The 26,206-nt window shown below is 40.5% G+C and overlaps 2 protein-coding genes across 2 annotated transcripts; one reads left to right on the top strand and one right to left on the bottom strand.

Annotated features, from left to right (window-relative positions):
• Positions 1-4,176: 4,176 nt before the first annotated feature.
• Positions 4,177-15,521, bottom strand: LOC143286136 (nucleoporin SEH1-like). Its single transcript, XM_076593734.1, has 8 exons — positions 15,362-15,521; positions 14,222-14,275; positions 12,649-12,852; positions 11,039-11,169; positions 10,100-10,192; positions 7,817-7,957; positions 7,137-7,297; positions 4,177-4,865 (listed from the first exon to the last, which is right to left on the bottom strand). Exons 1-8 carry the CDS (start codon positions 15,473-15,475, stop codon positions 4,636-4,638), a joined length of 1,128 nt encoding a protein of 375 aa, XP_076449849.1. The 5' UTR covers positions 15,476-15,521; the 3' UTR covers positions 4,177-4,635.
• A 19-nt stretch (positions 15,522-15,540) lies between these two features.
• Positions 15,541-25,798, top strand: LOC143286135 (uncharacterized). Its single transcript, XM_076593732.1, has 4 exons — positions 15,541-15,661; positions 18,632-18,866; positions 21,880-22,032; positions 23,773-25,798. The coding sequence occupies exons 1-4, from the start codon at positions 15,650-15,652 to the stop codon at positions 24,042-24,044; spliced, it is 672 nt and encodes a 223-aa protein (XP_076449847.1). The 5' UTR covers positions 15,541-15,649; the 3' UTR covers positions 24,045-25,798.
• The last annotated feature ends 408 nt before the right edge of the window (positions 25,799-26,206 follow it).

Here is a 26,206-nt window from a genome sequence, read left to right as displayed (position 1 = left end):
GAATGACACATGTCTGAAGCCTACACAGTGTCAAGACCACACCAGTGGACTCACTCATTCCCTTATCACACCTGAGACGAAACAGCTACAGTACAATCTCAAGACATTCAAATGCATCGCTAAATGCAGCAAAACAAATAAAATCTACTGTAAGAGCCAGCCATTGATCTCAATGTTTAATCCATGAAGTTTGCTCAAGATATCACACTTACTTTGTACCTTATCTCCACTAACATTTATTTATACCCTATGTCCAGCAAGGAAGAAGCTTTCAGAAATTCCCTGGAACAATATCTGATCTGATCATACCCAAATCTAACCAGGATGGATCACTGTCCCGCAGCCAGCACTTCAAACAAAACTCCATGACAACCCACCCACAGCTTTCTGTGACATCATACTGATAACAACGTTGCTTTAGATTTAATTTGCTCATGTCCTCTAGGAACGAGATTGTACCATCTAATCCGGCGTTCTACACACATAAAAGCTCTTAATTCAATGCATGTGGTTGAAACGTAACTTACTGTCTTGTTAAAAGATTCACTTATGGAACTGGTGCATGACTGCCCCCTTCAGTTAATGACGTAACATCAACAGACTGTGGACTGTTGGCATTGCTACTGTAGCAGCCAAACCCTGAGTGTGGCCGACAGGGGAACTCAGAATGAGTGGTGTGGGTATGATGCTACTGAACTGACTCAGATGATGACACAAGTGAAAAAAACAAACGAACAAACAAAACAAAACAAAAAAAAAAAAAAAAGAGGGAAAGAATGAAATCAATCCTCATCTCCTCGGCAGAGGTCATGAGACGGCATGTGTGGATCAAAGCTGATGTTCACTACAGCATTCTCAGGTCAGTAACACCAGCAGTGGATACTGCACTGCCATCATCACCAAACCACTCAGAGGTGCACCATGTGATAGTCATATTTTTGGCTGCTGTCACTCTAAAAAGTAAAGGGAGGTATAAAAATAACAGCACGATGAGAAACCTCACCATGAGGAAAGCAAAAGATGTAAAGCTTGTGGTCTCCCTTGGCTCTACGTCCTTCATGTTATCGGCCAAGTTAAAAAAAGTATGCATTGTCGAGACAAGTAGCTCCCTTTCCACACAGAATTTTCTCACCTCCACTAGACCTTGAGTGGTGGTCTGGATGCTTGTCATTCGGACGAGACGATAAATTGAGGACCCGTGTGCAGCATGCATACAACACAAAAAAAAAAGCACCAAAAGCAACAAAAGGACTGTCACTGGCAAAATTCTACAGGAAAATCCACTTTGATAGATAGACAAATATACTTGCAGACAGAAAAAAAAAAGAAGGTTGGTAGCGGAATGTGGCAATGTGCACTCTTCTCGGACAGCAGCCAGAATTTCACACAGAGACGTCTGCTGTAACCCCCTCCCTCCACCCCCCCGTCACCCCCCTCCGCCCCCCCCAAAAAAGGTAATGAAATTCAATGAAGTAGAAGCACTGTAAGACCCGGGCCCTAATACAACCTTAATCCCAATAAAACAAAAAGGTGCTCCACAGCTTGAGTCCACACTCCTTCTTCTTCTTCTGCGTTCACTCGTATGCACACGAGTGGGTTTTTACGTGTATGACCGTTTTTACCCCGCCATGTAGGCAGCCATACTCCGTTTTCGGGGGTGTGCATGCTGGGTATGTTCTTGTTTCCATAACCCACCGAACGCTGACATGGATTACAGGATCTTTAACGTGCGTATTTGATCTTCTGCTTGCATATACACACGAAGGGGGTTCAGGCACTAAGCAGGTCTGCACATATGTTGACCTGGGAGATCGTAAAAATCTCCACCCTTTACCCACCAGGCGCCGTCACCGTGATTCGAACCTGGGACCCTCAGATTGAAAGTCCAACGCTTTAACCACTCAGCTATTGTGCCCGTCGAGTCCACACTCCAAAACGTTAAGGTAGAAGCAGACAATGCGCGCAAACCCAGCATGGTTTGAATTCAGATCCAAATCATTTCACAAAGTAAGGGGTTAAGTAACACACTGCAGCTCCTGTAGGAGACCTGATCAAAGGCAATAGAGAATACAACTGACTGATCTGTGGGAAAGCAGAGAAGTGGATAAAACTTCAGCTGAGATGAGGCGTGAGGTCATGAAACAAAATCACTACTTCGGAAAGAGGAGGTTAAGTGGGTGTGCATGAAGGGGATAGGTTTCTGATTAGTATTTCTCCCTATCCACTTGCAATCTATGCTATGCCTTGAAAGGAAATTTTCTTCCTAAAATTACGTTTAAGTAACATACTTACCGTGACCCACCAGTGCAGACTCCGGGCAAGATAAGTAATAGTTTTATTTCTGATTGGTACTTCTTCCTGTTCACTTGCAGTCTATGCTATGCCTTGAACAGAAAGCTATTTGTGAATGGGCAAGATGAATAATAGTTGTATTTCTGATTGGTAATTTCCCTATCCACTTAGGTCTGCATTACATCTTTAACAAAAAGCTGTTTGAGAATGGGCAAGATAAGCAGTGGTTGTATTTGAAATGCTGATGTACTTGGGTCATGGAAAAGTAAGTGCACTTAAAATTTGTATCATAATTCTCAGTCACTAAGTTGAAATACACTTCATATGAACTATATATCAATCAAAAAACCCTCTAGATTCTCCTAAAAAAAGCAAAACAAAACCCCAAAGTACAAGAGGCAAAGCCTTCAAGACTCACTTGTGTTTCACGCTTTATCCAGTAAAGGAATCATGAGGAGAGAAAAAAAAAAAGAGATAAAAAAAAAATTGTAAAAAAGTGTTCTGTATTAAATAGAATAATAATGGTAGAAAAAAAAAAAGGCATTCGAGTGGGATCAAACCAGGCATGTTCAGTTCCGAAGCAAGCAGACTAATCCCCACTGCTGCTGCGCACCTGACGTCATTTGACTACATCTAATATTTAAAGCAACGTTGTTTTCTTCTTCATGCAATAAATAGACATGACTGCATCTGACGTAATAACGTCATTTAAATCATGATTTTGTGTGTTTTATCATATCTTGATTATTCTTTTATTTCGGCGGTAAAGGAGACATTGCCATCGCTTCAAGCACATCACAACACATGGTACATCTCTAGATCTACACGAACCAGTTTACATTGGGCTGAAAGAAAGGATCGATTCAGTTTTTCTTTTATGTTCATTCCAGTTAATTCAGTGTCCACTTTAGAATATCTATATGCAGTAAAAAAAAAAAAAAAAAAAAAAGTTGATGGTGATGGTGTAGTTTGTATCACTGTATGTGTTCTGTCCGGAATTTATATTTCTTTCCTTTTAATTGTGAACAAGAAAAACAAGGTCATGTCATCTTCTTACCAAACACAACCTACCTTCTAGCAACTCAGTGGGAAGTGAATTTTAGAATTTTCGGAATTCAGAACAAATCTCAACGAAATAAACAATCTATGACCTGGATATGACTTGATTTGGGAGACTCACAACCCATTATAGGTATGACTATGAAGATTTTTTTTATACTATGTTTAAGCCAAATTTGGTATTGGCAGAAAAGGTATTTCCAGAGAAAATGGCAATGTTAAACTTTACCACAGACACACAGAGACAACCGAACACTGGGTTATAACATAGACTAAGTTTGTTTACACAAGTGAGTCAAAAAGGCTTATGAAATGGCATTTTAATTCATGCTTCATTCCAAAAGGCAGACTTTCTTCATTAGAACTTGTCAGCCACAAAGTCATAAAACTGTATACAAATTCAGGTGGGAAATAACAATATTCAGTGTACTCTGATTAATATAATGATACAAAAACTGGCCTTGTAATTCAACATACACACATGAAAACTTGTCATCTGCATAGGATTTTAAATGCCAATAAGTCATGATATATTACATAATAAAAAAACACCCAACAACACCAAACATACATATGCCAACATTTTAGGCACTCCATTCAAAAAACATCAAAGCACCCTGTCCTCATCAGCCCCCCCAAAAAAACAAAACAAAAAAAAACACACCCAAAAAACGCATAATACGGCATGCACACATGAAACCAAATATTCTGTATAAAAAATTCTCATCGACATTTCATAATATCATAATTCACCTGTATAAATTTAGAAATGATACCAGCCCCCCCCCCACCCTCCCTCCCCTCCCCCCTCATGGTGTAGTGGTTAACATCACACACTGATGTCTGGGAAAACATGGGTCAGATCCCCATCAGACTCAGAAGTTTTCCTATGGCCGGCTCCTACCCACAGCTGAGTGTGCTGTGGGCTCAAACAGGAAGACTGGTACCCCACAGTCCAGGGCAATCAACTTCATGGATGCGTCTTTGGAAATGCTGCTCAACTTTCCTGACCAACACTGCAGGTGTCTGTATCTCTCAGCCTGGTTGATGACGGGATACGTCACGAAGTTCAGAAAGTACAGCCTTGTCAAGTAGTCCCAAACTTAAATGGACCCCCATAGCAGCACCTTCATCGCCTCCATCATCATTCATCATCACTGAATATAGAAATCAAAACGTCCAAAATTCTCAAAACAAAAAAAACTTGACATAGAAATAATGGGACTTGGGGGGTTGCAAAGTGATATATGTTCACAACCACACATACAGTCTGTTGTGAAGAACCTAGTGCCACACGACTTGCGAAGTCTCACTGATCACTTTGCCCTTGTAGAACTGCACTCTGCTGTCGTTGCCATCATTGCCATGGTCGCCATTGTCATCGTCACTGATGGTCACAGGGTTGGAGGTGTTCGCCATGGACATGGCAGTCTGTGCGACAGCCAAGCGATCGTCGCCTGGTGTGCCGTCACCCTTCAGGACGGAGATACAGCTCCAGCTGCCCAGGTAATTGGCTGTGGCCGGAAAGAAAAGTAACATCATCATTTTTCCCCCCCCAAACATTCCTCATTCAGACAAAGGTTTACACATACAGAATATTATCATACACTGGGAAGTTACAGCAATATATTGTTCTGAATATCAATCATTAGCAACATCATCATTAGAGCATCTGTGGGCATTTAACTGCAACATATTGAATTGCACTGTGCTATATTGTGTTGTATCGAACTGTATTGTACTGTATTACTTTTTTGTCGCAACATATTTCTTTGTGTGAATTTTATGCTGCACTCCCAAGGCAGAAAGTAAGGACACATTGCAGTGCCACCCATACATTTTTTTCTTTCTCTTTTGCTTTGTGGTTTTGTATGAAAGTTATTTGTTTTATCATCAAAGTGGATTTTGTAGGTTTTTTCTTTTTTTTTTTTTTTTTTTTTTTTTTTACAAAACTTTGGCAGGTACTCTTGTTGCTGTGGGTTTTGTCATGTATGCGAAGTGCATGCTGCGCATGGGACCTCGGTTTATTGCCTCATCCAAAAGACTAGCACCCAAACCACCACTCAAGGTCTATCAGAGGAGTGAGAAAACATCCTGGTCCGTGCATGGGACTCAAACCCATGAACATTTGCTTCCTAGTCAGGTGCATTAACCACAAGGCCACCACTCCACACATATCTTGTGGATGTATCGTTTCCCTTTAATTGTGTTTTTTTTCTGAATGTGTTACTTCTATTCATTTGTGACTTATATTATTTTCTGTATGTACCACTTCTGTTTATTTGTGACTTGCGTCTTTTTTTTAATATATTGCTTTTGCTTACTTGTGGCTTGACAATTCTTGAATGTGTTGTTTCTGTTTATTTTGTAAACTTATGTATGTTTTGTTTTTCTTTTGAATTGATGGCCTCCCAACACACCGAAAACACAACCATCACCATTGTTCAGTTCTTACATATTAAAAACACAACCATCACCACTGTTCAGTCCACATATCAAAAACACAACCATGATCAATGTTCCTCCTATTTTTTCTAACACTTTTCCAGAGAAGCACCATTCAATAACACTGTACTAATATATTGTAGTTATATGGTACAAATTCCAAATGCAAACTCTCAGTGCTTCATAATAATAACAACATATTGTACTTATCTTGTGCAAATTCTAAGTGCCTCACATGAAACAATACATATACAATAATGCATTATACCACACAAAAGCGCACACGGACAAAGAAGTGAAAAAAACAAAACCTCTATACACTAATACAACACTACAGATATGAATAATCACAAAAAAGGCACAGAGTATGCCTTACACACACACACACACACACACATATGCACACACACACACACAGAGTAAACACTGACTGACCCACAAGCACACACACTACAGGAAGACTCCAATGGTGGGGGGACACAAGGAGAGTGCAGAGGGTGGGAGGAGACAAAGAACTACGCTTCATCGCATCCATAGGCCATTCTGAACAGGTAGTTAGTTTTCTTTTGAAAGAGGACAGAGTTGGTGAAAACCAGAGAACCAGAGGAAGAGAATTCCAGACAGCGGGTGCATGATAACTAAAAAAGCCCTTTGACCAAATGTTTTTGAAGAGACTTTTGGGGACTCAAAGGAGCTTTTCTCCAGAAGACCTGAGAGAACGGGATGGTGTGTAAACATGAAGGACAGCAGATAAATAAGATGAAAGAGAACCTTTGAAGTGGCGATAAGCAACGTGCTGTGCCCACAGGAAAGACATTTTACTCAGATTTTTCTCACTCCACCCAGGTGTGAATGGGTACCCGTCTGGATGGGGAAGGTTAAAATGGCGGAAGGAGAGAACTGGAGCCTGCCTTCCTATGCCAAGCCCTAGACACAGTGGATGTGACTTCGCTACCCTGATGGCCATACAAGGCTATGGGACCTTAACTCTTTCACAGCTATGGGCAACTTTAGTTGACTAGACAGTGCACCGCCATAGGTGACTTTTGTTGACAACAAGGGGTCATGTTGTTAAGACCATTTTTCAAACCATAACAAAGCTCGACAGCTGCAGTCAGTTTCCCGCCAATATAAGCGCTAAAGTCCAATGTGTTGTTTCGACATGAACCGAGAGCATCGTTTCTGAAATATTTGGTGCTGGGGAGTGTTTTTCAAACAGAAATTTGGTGGTGAAAGAGTTAAACCTTTGACTCAACTTCAACTTTTCCAGACTTCCAGGCTTCCGTGGGAACCCTGCTAACAGTCCTGGAATGTTAAAAGTCCTCAACATCTTGACACACCTTTCCAGATGCGGACGCAGCCATCAGCGCCGGAGGAGACGAGGATGGTGCCGGTGACGTTCCAGCTGACCCGCCACACCTGGGAGTCGTGGTTGTTGTACATGCCCACCACCCGGATCTCAAACTTGCTGAGACCGGTGCTGCTTGCAGTGGGGTCTTTCCTGTAAACAGAGGAGCGTTTTTTCTTGGTCTCAGGACAAGTTTATTCCTTGTCTTTATTCATTCTTCAGTTTCATCCTCTAATCAGAGGAACAGTATTTCCTTGTTCCTTTCGTTTTTCAGTTCTTTCATTGTATGTCAACAGAGAAAAATGATTTCACTGTTATATTCTTCTTTACTTTCATATGGTAAAGACAGGAAAAATAATTCACCGTTTCGTTTGTTCTTCATTCTTTGACACAAAGTTACATCCTCACTCTCTCAGCCAAGAGGGTTTTAGGACAGTCAGTGTTGGAATAGTAGTCAAAGGCTGAGTAGCCCCCAAGGCTGCAGCACTAAGAGCCAGTGCAATTTTGCCTCAAAGTGCTCATGTTCAACATTTCATTTACGATCTCACATACGGTAAAAGCCTACTTCTGTATATGAATGAACGTGGGAGCTGCAGCCCACACAAACAAAGAAGAGGTTTGAGGTCACCTGTGTGGGGACCCTGGGCAAGCAGGTGTCACATGATGACCCACCTGAGTGGCTTGAGGGAGATGATGCTGAGCTCCTTGGAGGCGATGGCCAGCAGGTGGTAGGACCGACCCACGTTGGGCGCAAAGTAGATGTCATGGACAGGGTCTGTGATGGTTGACAGGGACTCCACCTTGTTCCACTTCCTGTTAGAGGGCACGCATCTGTACTGTGTTGTGTTGTGTTTGTGTTGTGTTGTGTTGTGTTGTGTTGTAGGTATTGTGGAGTGTTGTGTTTGTCTTTGTGTTGTGTTGTGTTGTAGGTATTGTGGAGTGTTGTGTTTGTCTTTGTGTTGTGTTGTGTTGTAGTGTATTGTGGAGTGTTGTGTTGTGTTGTGGAGTGTTGTGTTGTGTTGTGGAGTGTTGTGTTTGTCTTTGTGTTGTGTTGTGTTGTGGTGTATTGTGGAGTGTTGTGTTTGTCTTTGTGTTGTGTTGTGTTGTAGTGTATTGTGGAGTGTTGTGTTGTAGGTATTGTGGAGTGTTGTGTTTGTCTTTGTGTTGTGTTGTGTTGTAGGTATTGTGGAGTGTTGTGTTTGTCTTTGTGTTGTGTTGCAGGTATTGTGGAGTGTTGTGTTTGTCTTTGTGTTGTGTTGTGTTGTAGGTATTGTGGAGTGTTGTGTTTGTCTTTGTGTTGTGTTGTGTTGTAGGTATTGTGGAGTGTTGTGTTTGTCTTTGTGTTGTGTTGTGTTGTGTTGTGGAGTGTTGTGTTTGTGTTGTGTTGTGTTGTAGGTATTGTGGAGTGTTGTGTTGTGTTGTGGAGTGTTGTGTTTGTCTTTGTGTTGTGTTGTGTTGTAGGTATTGTGGAGTGTTGTGTTTGTCTTTGTGTTGTGTTGTGTTGTAGGTATTGTGGAGTGTTGTGTTGTGTTGTGTTGTGTTGTAGGTATTGTGGAGTGTTGTGTTTGTCTTTGTGTTGTGTTGTGTTGTAGTGTATTGTGGAGTGTTGTGTTGTGTTGTGGAGTGTTGTGTTGTGTTGTGGTGTATTGTGTTGTGTTGTATTGTATTTGTATTGCATTTGTATTGTATTGTATTCTATTGTACTGTTCTGTATTGTACGGTATCATACTCTTCTGTATTGTACTGTATTGTATTGTATTGTGTTATGCCCTGCTGTAATGTATTGCATCAAAATGTATTGTATCACATTGTACTGTATTATATTGTCATGCATTGTATTGCATCCTATGGTTGCACTGTATTGTATTGTATTGTATTGTATCATATTGTATTGTACTGCATTGTATTGTATAGCTGTGTTGCATTGTATTGCATTCTATTGTATTGTACTGTATTATTGTATTGTATAGTTTTGTATTGAACTGTACTGCATCGCCTTGTTCTTTGTCAAAACATATTTCTCTGGGCTGTATTGTATTGTATTGTATTGTATGGTTCCACTTCCTTCAAAAGTACACATGTCTGTATTGTTTTGTGTTGTGTTCTGTTGTATTTGTATTGCATTTATATTGTGTTGTACTGCACCGTATTGTGTTGTATGGTGGTGTTGTATTCTACTGTGCTGTACTGTATTCTATTGTATCATACTGTGCTGTAATGTACTGCATCAAAGTGTACTGTATTGTATAGTATTGTATTGCATTAAACTGCATTGTATGGTTGTGTTGTGTTGCATTCTGTTGTACTGTATTGTATTGTACTGTACTGTATTGCTTTGTTCTTTGTCAAAACAGATTTCTGTGTGAAATTCGGGCTGCTCTCCCTAAGGACAGCTAGTTGCTACAGAGCAACGCCACCCTTTCTTCTCTCTCTTTTTTTTCTGCCTGCAAGTGCAGCTGCTTTCCTAGCCTATTTGCGTACATTCAGATATCTAACTAAGCACACGCACAGATGCACAAACACCTGCAAATTGACAATAACAATGACAAGGACAACAACTGATACTCATAGCGTTTCTCTTCCTCCTCAGCATGGGAACACAGAACGCTAACAATCAACATCAACAAGGGAGGTAGAAAATGGTTACAAAAATCAAACACACACACACAGGCACATGCACACATTTGCACTCAAATGATAGGCGCATGCATACATGTATTCACACTGACAGACATTGCATGTTCAAACAAACAAAGTCTGTCTCAATATTCGCCTACAAATTTACAGTAGAACAAATTTTATACATCAGAAGTGCTTTGAGCTCTTTGAGGCCCCAAAGGCAGCTGTCAGTTGGTTCTACCCAGGTTGGCAGCCTGCTGTGCTAACGATTCAATGTTTGTAAAGTGCTCAGAGCTATCCATTTATTCATAATTATCTACCAGTTTGCCTACCCACCTGTTGACATCACTGTACTCATAAATTCCGACCTTTGCCCCACTGGAGGGATTGGAATCATCACTGCCCATGGCAATCATTGGTGGATGGACACTGCAACCAAACAGCCAGAGTAATGTTCATACATACATACATACATATATCTATCTAGATAGATATATCTATATCTATATATATCGAAAGAGAGAGAGAGAGAGAGAGAGAGAGAGAGAGAGAGAGAGAGATATGTATCACTTCACTTACGTAAGATAAAACAACAAGTTCACATCATCAATCACATGGACGTTTGTTGTTGTTTTTTTATTCTGTCCCATCATCCATGTCATTTCAGTGGCTTTATTTCACACCGCTCATACCCAATCCCCCCCTCACCCACCTTGCCCACCTCGCCACCAACTCCTCCACGCCTACACACACAGCCGTGCTCACATCTCTAGACTCACATGCCTCTGAGCCGGTGCCAACAGGAAGGTACAACCCCAAACACCCCAACCTCTGTGTATACATGCGTGTTCAGTATGGGTGGGAGTGACTGAAATTTTGTAACACTGAAATGTTTGCTGCTGTGGGTCCAGAAACTGCTCAGCTGAAGTGTGTCTTAAAACCAAAACAAAGCAAAATAAATGAAAAAAAAATCAACTCCCTCTCCAAAAGTGTCTTATTACCAAAACAAAGTACAGTAAATTAAAAAAAAAATCATCCCCTAAAAAGAGTCAATACCAAAACACATATATGGAAAAACCATACCTCACAAAAAAAAGTGTCTTAATACCAAAAGAAAGTGTCTCTCAATCCCCCAAAAAGGTAAAATAAAGGAAAAAAACAACAACCCAAAACTGAAACCATTCCTGCCCCACCTCACCCCCACCAAACTGTCAACAGGGAAATTTGCAGTTCAAGACAGAAACACTTCCATCTCTGTGTCATGTTGCCACCCACCTGGATGGGTTCCAGGTCATACAGCTGCAGCTGATGCGGCAGTTGAACTCGTGCTGCAGCGACCAGTTGCTGAGGTTCATCACGTCCACTGCCTCATAGATGCGAATGATGCCGTCCGCTGATGACGTGGCCTGCATGGAAAAGGGAAACATGCTGCACTACTGTAAGTGGAGTGTTGGCCTTCAGGTAACGTGTCTGAACGAATCTGAGCGCACTGGTTTGAATCCCATAGTCGCCAGTATTCTTCCCCCTCCACTAGACCTTCAGTGGTGGTCTGGACGCTAGTCATTTGGATGAAGCAATAAACCAAGATCCCGTGTGCAGCATGCACTTAGCGCACGTAAAAGAACCCACAGCAACAAAGGGGTTGTCAATGGCAAAATTCTGTAGAAAAATCCACTTCGATAGGAAAAGAAATAAAATTGCAGGCAGAAAAAAATAACCAAAAAATGGGTGGCACTCTTAGTGTAGTGACGTGCTCTCCCTGGGGAGAACAGCCTGGACAGAGAAAGAGAAATGTGTTGTGACAAAAAACGAGTAATATAAAACAATATGATACAAATGACACAGACAGATTCTATACAGTGCACTGCTGCAAGTGTTAGACACTGATTCTACATATTGTCACAGACATTGATTCTATATATAACACCACAGACACCTATTCTATATAATGCCACAGACACAGATTCTACACAGTGCACTGCGTGTGCTGCAGACAATGTCACAGTCTAGTGATCGAGACACCAATTCTATTCAGTGCAGCGGCAGAGGCACCGATTCTATACACAACACTGCAGCAAGTGTTATAGAACTATGGAATACAAAACTGTAACATTACAGAGATTTAGGGATATATATAGAAGTATGGAATACAACAGAGCTGTGGCAATACAGACATTTAGGGATATATGTGGAATACAGAGCTGCAGCAATACAGAAAGGCAAAGAGGCCTTTAACTTTTATACCCACGGAACGCTGGCATGGATTACAGGATCTAGATACACATACCTAATCTACTGCATGGACATACAGAGGGGATCGAAACACAGCTGTTATGCACATCTGTTATCCTCGGTGATTAGAAAAGCCACAATTGGGATTCAAACCCATGACACGTGAGTTTTAAGTCCACTATGGAACCTGTATTCTAAATCATAAATCGTTATTACTGTTTGCAAACCATTCTGGGTGCTCTTAGTTTGAAGCACTACACTGTCCACACTGTCCATTACTAATATTTGTGTATACAGGTGTGTATACATGTGTACACATATGCATGTATGTACCAATGTGTGTTTATGTTATGTGTGTATATGTACAAATGTGTGGGAAGGGGGGTGGCAGGTATGTATGTATGTATGTTGAATGTATGCTTATATTCAATACATGTATTGTTTATGTGGGCATATAGTTTGCATAACTGTGCATTTTAGTGAGGATATGTAACACTGATGTGTCTGTTGAACATTTGTGTTTTTGTAAAGCACTGCGAGCAGTTTTCTGGATAGAAACCTATATTACGTAGAATATTATATGTTCTGTAAAACACCTAGAGCCATTTTCTTGGATAGAGCACTAGCATAATTATTGCATCCACCCGGTTTACCAGCTGCAGTCCCAGATGCTTCGGTGCGAACTTGACATCCGTGACAGAGGTCCGACTGTCCACCAGGCTGGTGCGTTTCAGCCAGTGGTTCTGGCCAGCCTCCTTCTCCCACACTGCCGCCGTGCGATCGAAGGAGCAGGTGGCTAACACCTGGCCAAACTCTGGGTGTGCCCATGACACTCTCCACACTGACCCACTGTGCGTCTGAAAGAGCAGAGAACATTTGGAAAGTCTTTTTTTTGTTTTTGGTAACGGTGCAGGAATGTACCAAAATTATGTCATATGTGTGTATAATTGGTATATTGTCATTGCATTTTGACAATGAAATGAGATAAATCTCTCTCACTTAAGGCATACACACACTTGCATACATACACTGAAATGAGCAATAATGACACTGCATTGTTTCTTTGTGTGTGTGTGTGTGTGTGTGTGTGCGCGCGCACATGCATGTGTTTGTGTGTGTGTACGTGTGTAAAAAGCAGCAATATTTTCATTCAATGTCTTTCACATGTGGTCATTTTAACATGTATATGGGAAAGAAGCAGGCAGGCTGATGCACTTTAATTAAAAAAACCAAACTCATTATGATAATGAATGTGTAACCATTCATAAGAGCCTTATTCAAATAAAATTAACTCTGGCAACAGACATAGCTCTTTCATGTCTTCAGAAAATGTGTGAACAGTGCACACGGTCAGACACTTTTTTTTTCCCACCTGCAGAAGAAAGTACACTTTGTTATTGGGAACAAAATTAATAATCATAATTCATTTGAATCACTTTTGTCAACATCATTTAAATCTATTTATTTTGCGTATGACAAGTTTTATCTTGCTGTCATTACACAGCAAAAGAACTAGAACATACATGATACAGTACAGAACAATCACAAAGGATAAGCACAGAAAATTCTTATCTTTATACTGGCAACAAATGTTTTACATACTGACAAACAATGATCTTAAGGAACTGTGTGAAACATTGTGACCTTGCATGGGAGTTGTTAATGCATGAAAGATATAAACACACACTTCTCTCATTTTTCTCCATGGGGTTCATCATTATGATTCCTCTTCTCTGAAATATGGTCATGGTATTGCACTGAAGCGCTTTACTTTTCCAATATGACTTTGACGATGATGGCTCTTAACAAGAATGGCAGGTATGGACTGGACCGATAGGATGCTGCAAGGCAACCAGCTTCCTTTCTTCTTCTTTGCTTTTCCTCCACAGCTTCCCCCTCCTGGGCTCTTCAAAGTTGATCACAGCACTCCTGATTGTTGCTCTCCAGCTGTTCTTGTCATGTACCAGCTGGTCCCAGTCATGGCGTCTCGGGTCAGCAGACAGGCAACACATATCTGAATCATCCACATGCAGAGTTGAGAATGTGAATCCCAGTGCAGTATAGTACCTGTCATTTCGCCTTTTCTCCGTTGCTGTAAGTCTTTCCTTCAACTTGTGCTGTATAAGTTTTAAGTGAAGATCACAATGTGCAAACCAGCCCCACTCTTTAACAGGATTTTTTTTTAATTTAATTTTTTTTTATTTTACAGAACTGTTAACTACCAACCTTCCAGCTTGCTGTGCAGTGCCAGGTCCCATCCTCTTGTTGTTGCTCCCATACCTGCACATAAGATAAATAAGTGGTTTAAAAAAAATCCCCAAACCCATCAGAAGGAAAAGGGAAAAAACAAAAAACAACAACAAACAAAACAAAAAAAAAAAACCCAAAAAACAAAAAAAGTAACAGCACACAAATGTGGTAAAAATGAATGAGGCTCCTTTCTTGATCAAAGAATCTGAACACACACACACATGGATACTAAAGTTTGCCCATATTCATGATGATAAAGTCAGAGTGGATGTGTATCATTATGAAAGTAAAAACGGGGTTCATCAATCCTTTCATGCTTCACACAGCTTCAGTTTTAAGGAGGCATCAATGCGTGTAGACTAATCCAAATACCTTACACTACGTCTTGAAAAAAAACAAAAAAGCAGATGCCTGAACTACTTACAGTGCCAACACCTTGGTCAGCCTATCAAATGCTGCACAACCCCCCATATATCATTGAATAATATGATTAATTAAATAATATTACTTATAAAAACACAACTAATGAATTTGAATTGGAGGCACACATTGTGTTATTTGCATTTTAACTTGCAAACGTTACAGACGCAAACAGTATAATCATGTATCTGAAGACAAAGCTGTAATCTTGGTCTGAACAGAGCTATCTGTCATCATCACCATTATTACTGTCAATGTCATGATTATTTTAGCACTGCCAGGTGCTGTGCACATGTGCGTATACCAAATTAATCATATGAAGATAATCCAGAAAACAAACACAGCACTGTATCGGACACAGGTTGACCTGGTCTCAAGGACTGACTTTTCATGTATTGGTCAGGCATCAGTTCCCCTCTCTCTCTCTGCTTCATTTTTTCCCCAAAAAACTACAACAGCTGACATGTAACGTGTACCTATGGGTCATTCCACACGCTTTGCCACCTAGAATCCAACTGACACAGCCGTGAGAAACCCTCGTGGTCTGCTAATATTATCATTTTACGAACAAGAAAAACTGAAAAAAAACCCCAACAACCACAAAATAGCGAGGGGAGAGATACAATGCACACAGGTTATTTTTCTCTTTAATTAAAACCATCATAAAACACTCCAGTGTACTGCTGTAGCAGTCACCTTCACAGTCTGGTCACTGGAGCATGTTGCCATGTGACGACCATGAAAGTCGTATGCAACATCGTGAATCAGATCTTTGTGGTCAACCGCAATGGATTTTGCCACAAACATCATTCAAAATATTTGCTTCTGCTTCCAGACTGGTTTGTAGCAACACGTGAACAACAGAACACAGAGGTTAGCTTCCGGGTCATGTAGAAAGTACCACGATACAAGGGAGGTAAAGCTTATATGCTCATTGAAAACCGAAACCAACTGAGTTCCTGGATGTCCTATCATTAAATACCAATGTACAGCATGGTAAGTGTCTGCTAAATTGCACTGTGAAATTGTATTGCTGTTTTGCACTATCAGTGGGTGAAGGGGGAACACTGATACTTTGGAAAAGGTATTCGGATGTCTATTGGGTTTTACGTTGTTGACATTGGAACAGGTTCTTGTCTTCTTCTTCTTCTTTCCGTTACACGACCAACATCGACTTGCCGATGACTCTGTCGTGGTTCATGCATGCTGGGTATTTTCGTGTCTCCATAACCCACCGAACACTGACATGGATTACAGGATCTTTAACGTGCGTATTTGATCTTCTGCGTGCGTATACACACGAAGGGGGTTCAGGCACTAGCAGGTCTGCACATATGTTGACCTGGGAGATCGTAAAAATCTCCACCCTTTACCCACCAGGCGCCGTCACCGTGATTCGAACCCGGGACCCTCAGATTGAAAGTCCAACACCTAAACCACTCGGCTATTGCGCCCGTCTTTTTGTCTTGTTTATGTTCCTGTGGTAATCCCTGTACAGGGCAATAATCCACAGTGGGGGTTGCGCTCTAGGATACTGATCCCAATGTACGACAGTTAAGCCCCTAGTTCATCCAGGGAACCCGGGCTCCACTCAGGATCAGTCAAATAAAAATTTGACCTGTACACGGCTGTAGCTATACTGAGCCAGAGGCTTGCAGCCAGGCTTCAGCCCTGGTCTTGAAGACCTGAGGAGAAATGGCAGTGAGGGATGATTTGGTCTGGAAGAAGGAGTGCCTGTGGGAGTTGGTGCGGGAGCAGGGGACTTGAAATTTCTTTGGATGGCCTCGGACAGTTCTACTTATTCACACCAGATTACCTTCCCAGGGTGCTGCCTCAACCAAGCCACCCATGATCTCATACATCATGTGGCCTTGGCTGCAGTGCAGTGCAGTTTGAGGGGATCAAGCTCCAGCCTGGAAACAAGCTCAGTTGCACTAGTGTGGGGTGGAAGTCTTGCATAATATGCCGAGCTGATCTGTGTTGCACCATCTCCAGGTTGGTTGTGAGATACTGTTGTGGGAGTCCCAGACTGGCGCATCATACTCCAGGATAGGCCTCACAAACCCCTTGTACTTGTAGCATGTTGTCTGGGTGGTGTAGGGGCATTCTCTCAGGTTCCTATACATGAAGGTGCTGGTCTTGTCTGCCTTTGCTGTTGTGGCCTGGACATGTGCTCCCCAGTGTAGGTCTTCAGTCAACTATACACCCAGGTATTTGGCTTTCTCCACCTTCTGTAGTTCCTCATCATGCAGACTGTAGGTGGTAGGGAAGGGCTTTTTCTTCCTTGTGACTGAGAGGACATGACGCTTGCTTGCATTCAATGACATCTGCCAGGTCTTCTCCCAACGCTCGAGTTGGTTTAATTAAATATTTTTTGGGGCGTTGGTATCTGCTTGGGACCTAATCTGCTGGTATAGAATGGTGTCATCAGCAAACAGTTGGACCATGAATTTGATTTTTTTGTTGATGTCGTTGATGTAAGCATGGCCAAGGACAGATCCCTGAGGAACCCCGGAGGTCACTTAGCTGATGGTAGAGATCTGTCCTTCAACATTCACTTGCTATGTTCTGTTGGTGAGGAACCCTTCAATCCAGCAAAGTGTTTGTCCATGGATTCCATAGTGACAGAGCTTGAGAAGGAGGTGATGGTGAGGCACCTTGTCAAAGGCCTTCAAGAAGTCCAGCAGGATGGTATCTGTCTTCCTTCATTGAATGCTGCTGCCAGGTCATCTACTGTGGGGATCAGTTGTGACTCACAGAATCTTTTTTGTGAATCCATGCTGGGCGTCAACAATGATCTTATGCTTTTCAAGGTGGGATGTACTGGCATTTCGAATCATGTGTTCCATCAGTTTGTCACAGACGGATGTCAAGGAGATGGGACGGTAGTTTGCTGGGGAGATACTAATGATTATCAGCTTGGTGGGAACAACCACAGTCCATGGAAACCAGACTTTTGATGGTTATGGTTGATCACTTCCACTGGTGTGTGTGTGTGTGTGTGTGTGTGTGTGTGTGTGTGTGTGTGTGTGTGTGTGTCTGTGTCTGTGTGTGTCTGTGTCTATGTGTCTGTTTGTATGTGTCTGTGTGTGAATAAAAAGTATATGTGGTGATAAATATTTTGAGATTAAACTCATTTAAGACTTATTTCACCACTACAAGTGATTGGGAGTAGTTTTAGTCAAGTGAATAAAGCAGATTAGGAATTTGCACAATGATAGAGGAAAGATTCTTAACTGAATGTAATTAATCTATAGCAACCTTATGTGTCCTTTGCACTATTTACATAACTATGGAGCTGTTTTAAGTTACAACTTTCAAGCTGTGCACATTTTTGTTTTCTTTTGAATTAAGATTCATTTGCAAGCTAAGTGTTTTAATATAGTAGTATAAAACTGGAAAAAGGAATTGATGTTCAGAGTATTTTGCATTCATCTTCTGTTCATGCTGTGTTTCAGGGGGATGCTTTTGGCATCAGGTTAAAAAAAAAAAAGAAAGTTATTTGGGATATTTAATGGTTATTGTTAACTGCTTTATCAATGGTTGTAAATTTTATTGGAAATGTTATATTACTGTTTAGAGTTTTAGTGTTGCACATCTGTGTTGTACCTATCAGTTGATCTGAAAGCCCTTCAAAATTCACAATAAGCTTGGAGCATTAATTTGCTTCCATCTTTACTACAGACAGATATTCTGAACTCCTTTAAAAAAAAATTTTATGTTTATTTTTTTACCACCTTTTTACCTTTTACCATTGCAGATGAGAAAGGACAGTTGATAGTTTCCTTTCCCATTTGTGTTTCTTTTCTTCTCTACCCCCTTTTTAAAACACATCTCATGTTTACCTTTGCATTGTATATTACCAAGAAAAATGGTTTGTGGGATGTGTACAGCCTTCTTACAGTCTGAAAAGAGTGGTATTTAAACAAAACTTACAAACACTCAAATCACCTGCCTTCTGTCCAGGACTTGTCCAAACCCATGCAGTGTTCTGATGGCTTGCCAAAGGGGCAGCCACCATCGTTTCCAACAGGCCGGGTCGTATCGGCCCCAGATGTTCAGCTTGACGCTGAGATTATGAAGCCAGCCGTAACAGCAGAGCGACCCAGTGCGAAGAAAAGCCCACCAGCAGGGGCTTCTGCTGCAGCAGAATATAACGTGCCTCCTACAAGCCAGCCTCAGCATACCATCGAGTTGTCTGGTACAAATTCATGTTTCTGTCCTATGTTTTTTTGTTTAAAACTGCACACGTGTGTCTTTTTTTTTTTTTTTATCTTCTCTGTGTGTACAGTGTAATTTATGCTTATAATTTTTTTTGTGGATAGATTATAGTAGTTATATTTTTATACATATGTACATATATATTAATAAATTAAAGATTGTACATTAATGTGTTCACTGCCGATATGATGGGCTAAACCATCAAACTGTCATTGCGGCCTTATTGCCTGCGTGATGGGATTTAACCCATCATCAGACTTTCTTGAATTTTTCTGCAGCCAGAAATAGGAATAGCACCATAACTGTTGTTCAGCCCAGAAGAAGACTGTATCTCAGTCATGAATAAACATTAACACAGTTCTAACATTGTGTATGATGTGATCTGAAGCTCAAAGCGTTGACCAAATAGCCATTCCGATAAGCAAGTGAAACCAACTGGCATACATATAGCTGACAACATCAGCAGTTGTGGCTGACTTCAGGAAAGTGTACTGGGGATATGAATGCCTAGATTATATCACAGACAGTTGTCATTGTGAGGTTTACAGCTAAAGTGGCATTGCACAAGCCTGATCGTTGAAAGACTTTGTGTGGAAAATGGGGAAGGGTGGGAGGAGGAGGGACGGGGAGATCATGGTCAGTGGAGTGGGCATGGGAAAGAGAAACGTTGAGTGCCAGGAAAACATCAAAGGCATGTCAAAGAAAGGAAGTGGATGAGGAAGTGAGAGGAGGAGGAGAAAGGAGGGGAGGGGGTGGGGGGATTCGGGACTTTGATATCACATGTTTTGGAATTGTTTCGAAATAGTAGTGTAGTCTTAATAGTTTTGATTATGTTAGTTCAGTCACACCACCTTGGATGCTGTGACTTCATTTGGTGGATTTTATTTGTTTGCGTGTTTGTATGTGTTGTTAATTTGTTTTTTGTTGAAGAAATTGCAGTGACATAGCAATGTTTTATGCTTCAAGAAAGATATAATTACATAGCTGAAATATACTTTGTTCTTCAACCTGTTCAAAATTATAGTCTGTTCATCCCATAATTTCAAAAGTGACAACAGAAAGCACAGTCAGTTTCCTATCAGAAAAACACATTTGTTTACTTTGACAAAAAAATATAGCCTGTAGAATTGCTTGTTAATTCATACCCACTTTCACTGAAAATTCCCTGCCAGGCGCCCTGCAGCTGGAGTTATATTTCCCTGGCAGTGAACGGGTTAAAGGTGCATAACTGATACAAAAACTGAACACTGAAGTTCTGTTACTGATAAAAGGAATGAACATTAAAAGCTCCATAACAGATAAACAGAATGTGCATTAATTAAATTTTCATAACTGATTAAAAAAATGTGCATTAAAGTTAAGTTCTGTTACTGATAAAAGGAATAAACATTAAAAGTTTCACAACTGATAAACAGAATGTGCATTAATGAAATTTTCATAACTGATTAAAAAATGTGCATTAAAGTTCCCTGAAACAAAAAAGAACCTTTAAGTTCCATAACTGCTGTCTAGGAAACCCTTTTGGCATGGAGGTGTTCATCATCCAGTGTTTCACCTTCAGAATATGTCCTTTGTTGTCTCAGTAATCCTTGGTGATGCCCAACTGACTCTGTTAGGGTGATCTTTGTTGTATGTTTTAACATCAGTCAGTATTCGTCCTGCCAGTTTAAACAGTATCCCCATCAAATTCTGTGCTAGAAATTTCCTTTTTTCTATCACTCTCTTTCTAGCCTCTTCCTTTTCTTTCTGTTATCTATTCTTTTATTATTTTCTGCCTCGCTCGTCCACTTATGTATATTTTCTGGAAGGGCTTGAATAATTTTTGTCTTGTTTCTGGGCACTTTTATTTATTAATTATTTTTTTTACTATGCTATATCATTTTTTGTGCATTGGATGAGTTGAGGTTCCTGTTGGCAAATTTTGGATTCATATGCCCGTTATTGTCTGCAGTTTTGTGTATTATTGTATTGTATTGTATTGTAACAGATTTCTCTGTGTGAAATTTGGGCTGCTCTCCCCAGGGAGAGCGCGTTGCTACTCTACAGCGCCACCCATTTTTTTTTTGGTATTTTTTACTGCATGCAGTTTGATTTGTCTTTCCTATCGAAGTGGAATTTTCTACAGAATTTTGCCAGGAACAACCCTTTTGTTGCCATGGGTTCTTTTACATGCGCTAAGTGCATGCTGCACATGGGACCTCGGTTTATTGTCTCATTCGAATAAATAGCGTCCAGACCACCACTCAAGGTCTAGTGGAGGGGGAGAAAATATCGGCGGCTGAGCTGTGATTCGAACCAGCGTGCTTAGATTCTCTCGCTTCCTAGGTGGACACATTACCTCTTGGTCATCACTCCATATTATGATTGTATTCATGTTCAGGTATGTGTGTGTGTTGTTGTTTTTAAATTTTTTTTCCAGTCCTCTGACAAGATGGTCTGCAAGAGGCATGTCCTGTTCATGTATATGAATATGACTGAAATTTTGCTCTTTTTTCTTTTCTTCTAGTTGCCCCTTTTTTATGGTCTAGAGGATCAGCGTTTACACTTTTTCAGCCTTTCTGTCGCTGTTTGTGATTGGCTTGGCTACACGCAGCAGAGTTGAATAATTATTCCATTCTGTTATTATTTAAAAAAAAAAAATTGCAAATTAATTTTCTTTGTGACAGAGGAAATAAATTTAACCTGCACCAGTTTTTCCTCAGGATAAGGAAGTAGTTTCTGTCAAAGTTGAAATACTTAAAAAAAAAAAAAAATTTTAAACTCTTTTCATTCTGTTGCTAACAACCACATGGATCTATTTTTGTTCTTTACATTCAGGGGGTTATGGATGATAATTATGCAAATATTCTGTCATGATCATGATCATTGTCTTCTTTTTTTTTTAATACTCTAGTTGTCATCATCATCTCTTTATCAGTATTGTAATTGCTATGATGATGACAGTGGTGATGATGAAAACGATGATGTTTTGCCACCTTCTTTATATTTTCCAGGTAAATCAGGAGGGAAAATGCTCATAGAAAATATAGTATCAGTGATGGAACCCAACACTACCTTCAGGATGGCCAATGAGACTCATACGACTGTTTACCATGGACCTAAGCAAGAGAGACCAGCCAAGATAAAAAATAGATACCAGTTGACAGGTATGTCAGTCTGTCTGATTCTGTAGGGGTGAGAATAGGATTTCAGAGAGACAGGTTGAGGAAGGAGAAGAGATTCAATGGAGTATGACTGCCTACATGGTTGGGGATAAAAACCATCATATAAATAAAAAGCCTACTTGTGTATACAAGTGTACCTGAGAGTCGCAGACCACAAATGTAAAAAAAAAAAAAGAAAAAAAAAAAGGAGAAAATGAATAAAATGAAATTATTAAAAAAGATATTACCCAAGGATAAGGATTTTAGGCATTGCCTACACTTCTGATTTGTCCTGTGACAACGACAATAGAGAGGTAGAGAGAGATAGAGAGAAAAATAGAGATAGAGGGAGGGAAGTGGAGAGGGAGAGAGAAAGAGAGAGAGAGAGATTAACCCCTTGACTTGCAGATACATATGAAGAATGAAGTGAGTTCTGTTTTCCGATATACCTGCATCACACCCCATACATACACTTCAAATCAGGTTAAAGTCAACATATCCAGACAGCTGCTTGATCGTGTTGATAGTTGCTAGTAGTTACTGTGCTTTACTGACTGAAAGGTGCTTAGGATTATAAGGTACACCCTTTACACAGAAAGAAAAAGAAGATTTTAACAAATGTGAAGTGCAACTTTCTATAAGGCACATACCAAAAGTATAAACCAAAGTGAAAAGATCACATTTGTCTTCGTTAATCTCTCTGTGGTCATTGTCATGAAAACTTGCAAGTTTGGTGTCATATACTGTACCATGTCAAACTGATGCAAACTAGGCCTATCGGTTTGCTCTGCTTGGCCAAATTTCGCGCGGCTAACAGTGAAAAGACAAGCAGTCTTGCCCGGTCCACTCTTAGCCAATCAAACGCCTCTAATAGCTATAAGCGCTGAATCATTCCTTTGGCCAAGGCTCTCCACGCCATCTTGTCAGGTTTACGCTCTGTCTCGTCTTACGTTTTTTTTGGCTATTAAGCGTATTCATTTGGCCTTATTTTGCAGCATGCGGCTTGTCTGTATTGTATTCTTACATTCTGTGTACTCGATTCGACTCGGCCCCCTCGATTCGTTCGTTTTTCTCTACCTCTAAGTCGATCTGTCTTTCCTTTGGCATTGATGGTTCGTTGCTTTGTCCATCTCTGTCTTCTTTAATCTGTCTGTGGTCTTTGACATGGAAACTTGAAAGTTTTATGAAAGAGTGTTTTCCTTCAGACTTCATCTGCTCCCACAAATGTTATTCGTGGGAGTGATGTAAAGCATCGGGTGTGGGGAATGCCCTTCAATTTCTACACCATAAACGTCATAATTACAGGCATAGAGATCGATCTTGATATGATTCTGGTTCATAACAAGGTTTCAGCAGATTTTAGCTATGCTTTAGATGCCCTGTATTTTAAGGTGCCAGGGTTGAAGTTGAGGAAGAAATATACTGACTTACAGTCCATAATTGTGTGTGTGTGTGTGTGTGTGCATGTGTGTGTGTGCATATGCACATACATGTGTGTGTGTGTGTGTGTGTGTGTGTGTGTGTGTGTGTGTTGTGTGCATGGGTACCTGTTGCATATGTGTGTGTGTATTCTTTTGTGTTTTGTGACCGATAGACGTATTATTGGAAAGTGCTTTGAGAAGTTTTGAGAAGTGCTTTATAAATGTACCAATAGTATTTCTCTGGAGTTCTCTCAATTAGGGAAACTGTTGTGAAGGAAGAACACACGGTAATGATGGGAAAACATTCCTCACTGTCCCACAGAGAGCAGGGCTGAACCGATGATCCAACACCTGGACGTGATTAGCGCGGGACTGACCACCGACTGGAAAACCCTGGGGAGACATCTTCGCCTGGATAACGCCCTGCTGGATCAGATAAACATAGACTACCAGGTGGAGGGGCAGCACGAGGTCAACTATCGCATGCTGGCCAAGTGGAAAGAGGTCAAGGGTCCTGTGACGCTGCACATGCTGGCCAGAGCTTTGGCGGACATTGGCCGGGGCGATTTGGCAGATGAACTGCGCAAGGGGTAGACCTGTCTGTGACAGTACACCTGTCAGGCCTGTTTGTGATGGTAGGCCCTCAGACCTGAATATGTGTATGTATATGAATATATATGATTATGTATATAAGCGCGTGTCTGTGTGCAAGCGCACTTGTGCACATGCATGTCTGTCTGTGCATGTGCGTGCGTATGTGTGTTTGTGTGTTTGTGTGCATGTGTATATATCTGTGTGTGCAGGCATGTGTGTGTTTGAACTTTGCATGCATGTGTGTATGTGTGTGCCTGTGGGTATTCACAGATGGGGCTGTGTGTGTGTGTGTCCTTGTGCTTTAGAGATAATGAGCATTGTTTAATTTTTGTCAGTTTTTATGCATGAAGGATGTATGAGACCCCCAAGGATTATGGTAGAAGAGTCTTTGGGATCCCCAGAATTTTCCACTTATCAGAAGCTGTGGTTGCTTCTTCGGTTGTAGTCACGACTTTGTGTCTGGTAATGATGTGATGGCCAGGTCGTTTGTTCATGCTGATTTTTTCCTCCCATTTCTTTCAAAACAATTTTTTGAAAGCACCTTTGTTCTTTGTTTGATTTGTGATGCTAAAGCCTGATAAGGACATTGGTTTTATGCGAAGATCAGGCATCTGCTCCTTATTTTAGATTTTATTCAATTTTATTTTTTATTAGATTCCTATCTCTGTGGCTGCCATCACCTCTACACTTCATCTTGCTCTCTATGATTGGCTTCGGATCCACTCTGTTTACGAATACCCAGATTCAAACACTCGACTGTTGACTGCTGTTCTTTCTCTGTCTCTGGACCTTGCAATTTGAATATGAATTTCGTCTTTCGCTTCGTCAGGTCTCCGCACTCAGCTCTTTCAAGTCTGGCCTGAAAACCCACCTCTTCCCAAGATAGCCTCCCTTCCCAGCCTCTTCCTTGTCTTAAGTTTTTCCAGTCTTAGAGTTATGCATGTGTGTGAATGACTGGTGCAAAAGCACTTTGATTTGTCTCTGCACAAGATTCAGCGCTATATAAATATAATAATAATTATTATTATTAACTTTTTTTTTTCAAGCAGATGTTGTGTAGCAAATAAGAATCAGTCTGTGTGCTCTGATGACTCCTTGAAAAGGAAAAAACTGTGATGCCAGTGACATGATCATGTTTTTTTTTTCACTTGTATGTACGTGAGTGAGCTTTTACGTGCATGACTTTTTTTTTTACCTGTAGTAAACTAACCAGTTTGGAAGGAAAGTCAGTTTGCTATGATTTTTTAATCTTTTGTTTTTACTTTTGCCTTTTCTAAGCAAGCTGCAGTAAAAGCAACTACTGGTGTGTTCCTATTGGGCTTTGAAAAATACATTTTGCTACAATTGATTAGAAATGCATGTTTGTATGTGTATGCCGATATACATGTTTAAGTATGTGCAAATACTTATCTATCTATCTGTCAATCTATATAGATACATAGATATGGAAGAGTAGCCTATTATTCAATGATCATCAGCTTGAAAGAGACAAAGGCTTGAACATAGTACATAAAGTGGTGTGTGTCAGTGGTTGTGGAAAGCATGTACATGTATGTATGTGTGTGTGTGCATGTGTGGATGTGTGTGTGTGTGCATGCTTGCAATTCCACTGCATAAGTGAAAGAGTGGGCATGAAAGAGAATTGTATATGACCAATTCATTGGAATATTTTGTCCATAGTCCTGACATCTTTTGGTGTGTCCTTTTTGTGATGAATGAATAAATAAGAATTAAAAGAAAAGAAATGAAATGATGAGGAATAGTTACCTTGAAATCAGTCCCTGAAAATGTCTGATCTGACAAAAAAACAAAAACAAAAAAAAAACAACAACTCTATTTCACGATTCATACTACAAATTGGAAGGGTGCTAATTTTCTGGTTACATCTGACTTAAAATGTGAAAATTTTGCTGAAGTATTTGTTTGCTTTACCAATTTTTCAGTGAAGTTTTGTTCCATAGTGCTTATGTTTTGTCACAGCGAAAATGCCAGTTTAAAAATTTACTACATATAGGCAGGCAAGACAGGTACACACACACACACACACACACACATATATATATATATATATATGTGCACACGCACACCTACACACACTCATGTATTTATAGAGCACTCACACGCACAGTCTGTACACATGTTATAGGAGAGGGAATGAGAGA

The sequence above is a fragment of the Babylonia areolata genome, chromosome 9 (genome assembly GCF_041734735.1).
Source record: "Babylonia areolata isolate BAREFJ2019XMU chromosome 9, ASM4173473v1, whole genome shotgun sequence".
NCBI lineage: Eukaryota > Metazoa > Mollusca > Gastropoda > Neogastropoda > Buccinidae > Babylonia > Babylonia areolata.
This window is presented reverse-complemented; position numbering and strand designations above follow the sequence as displayed.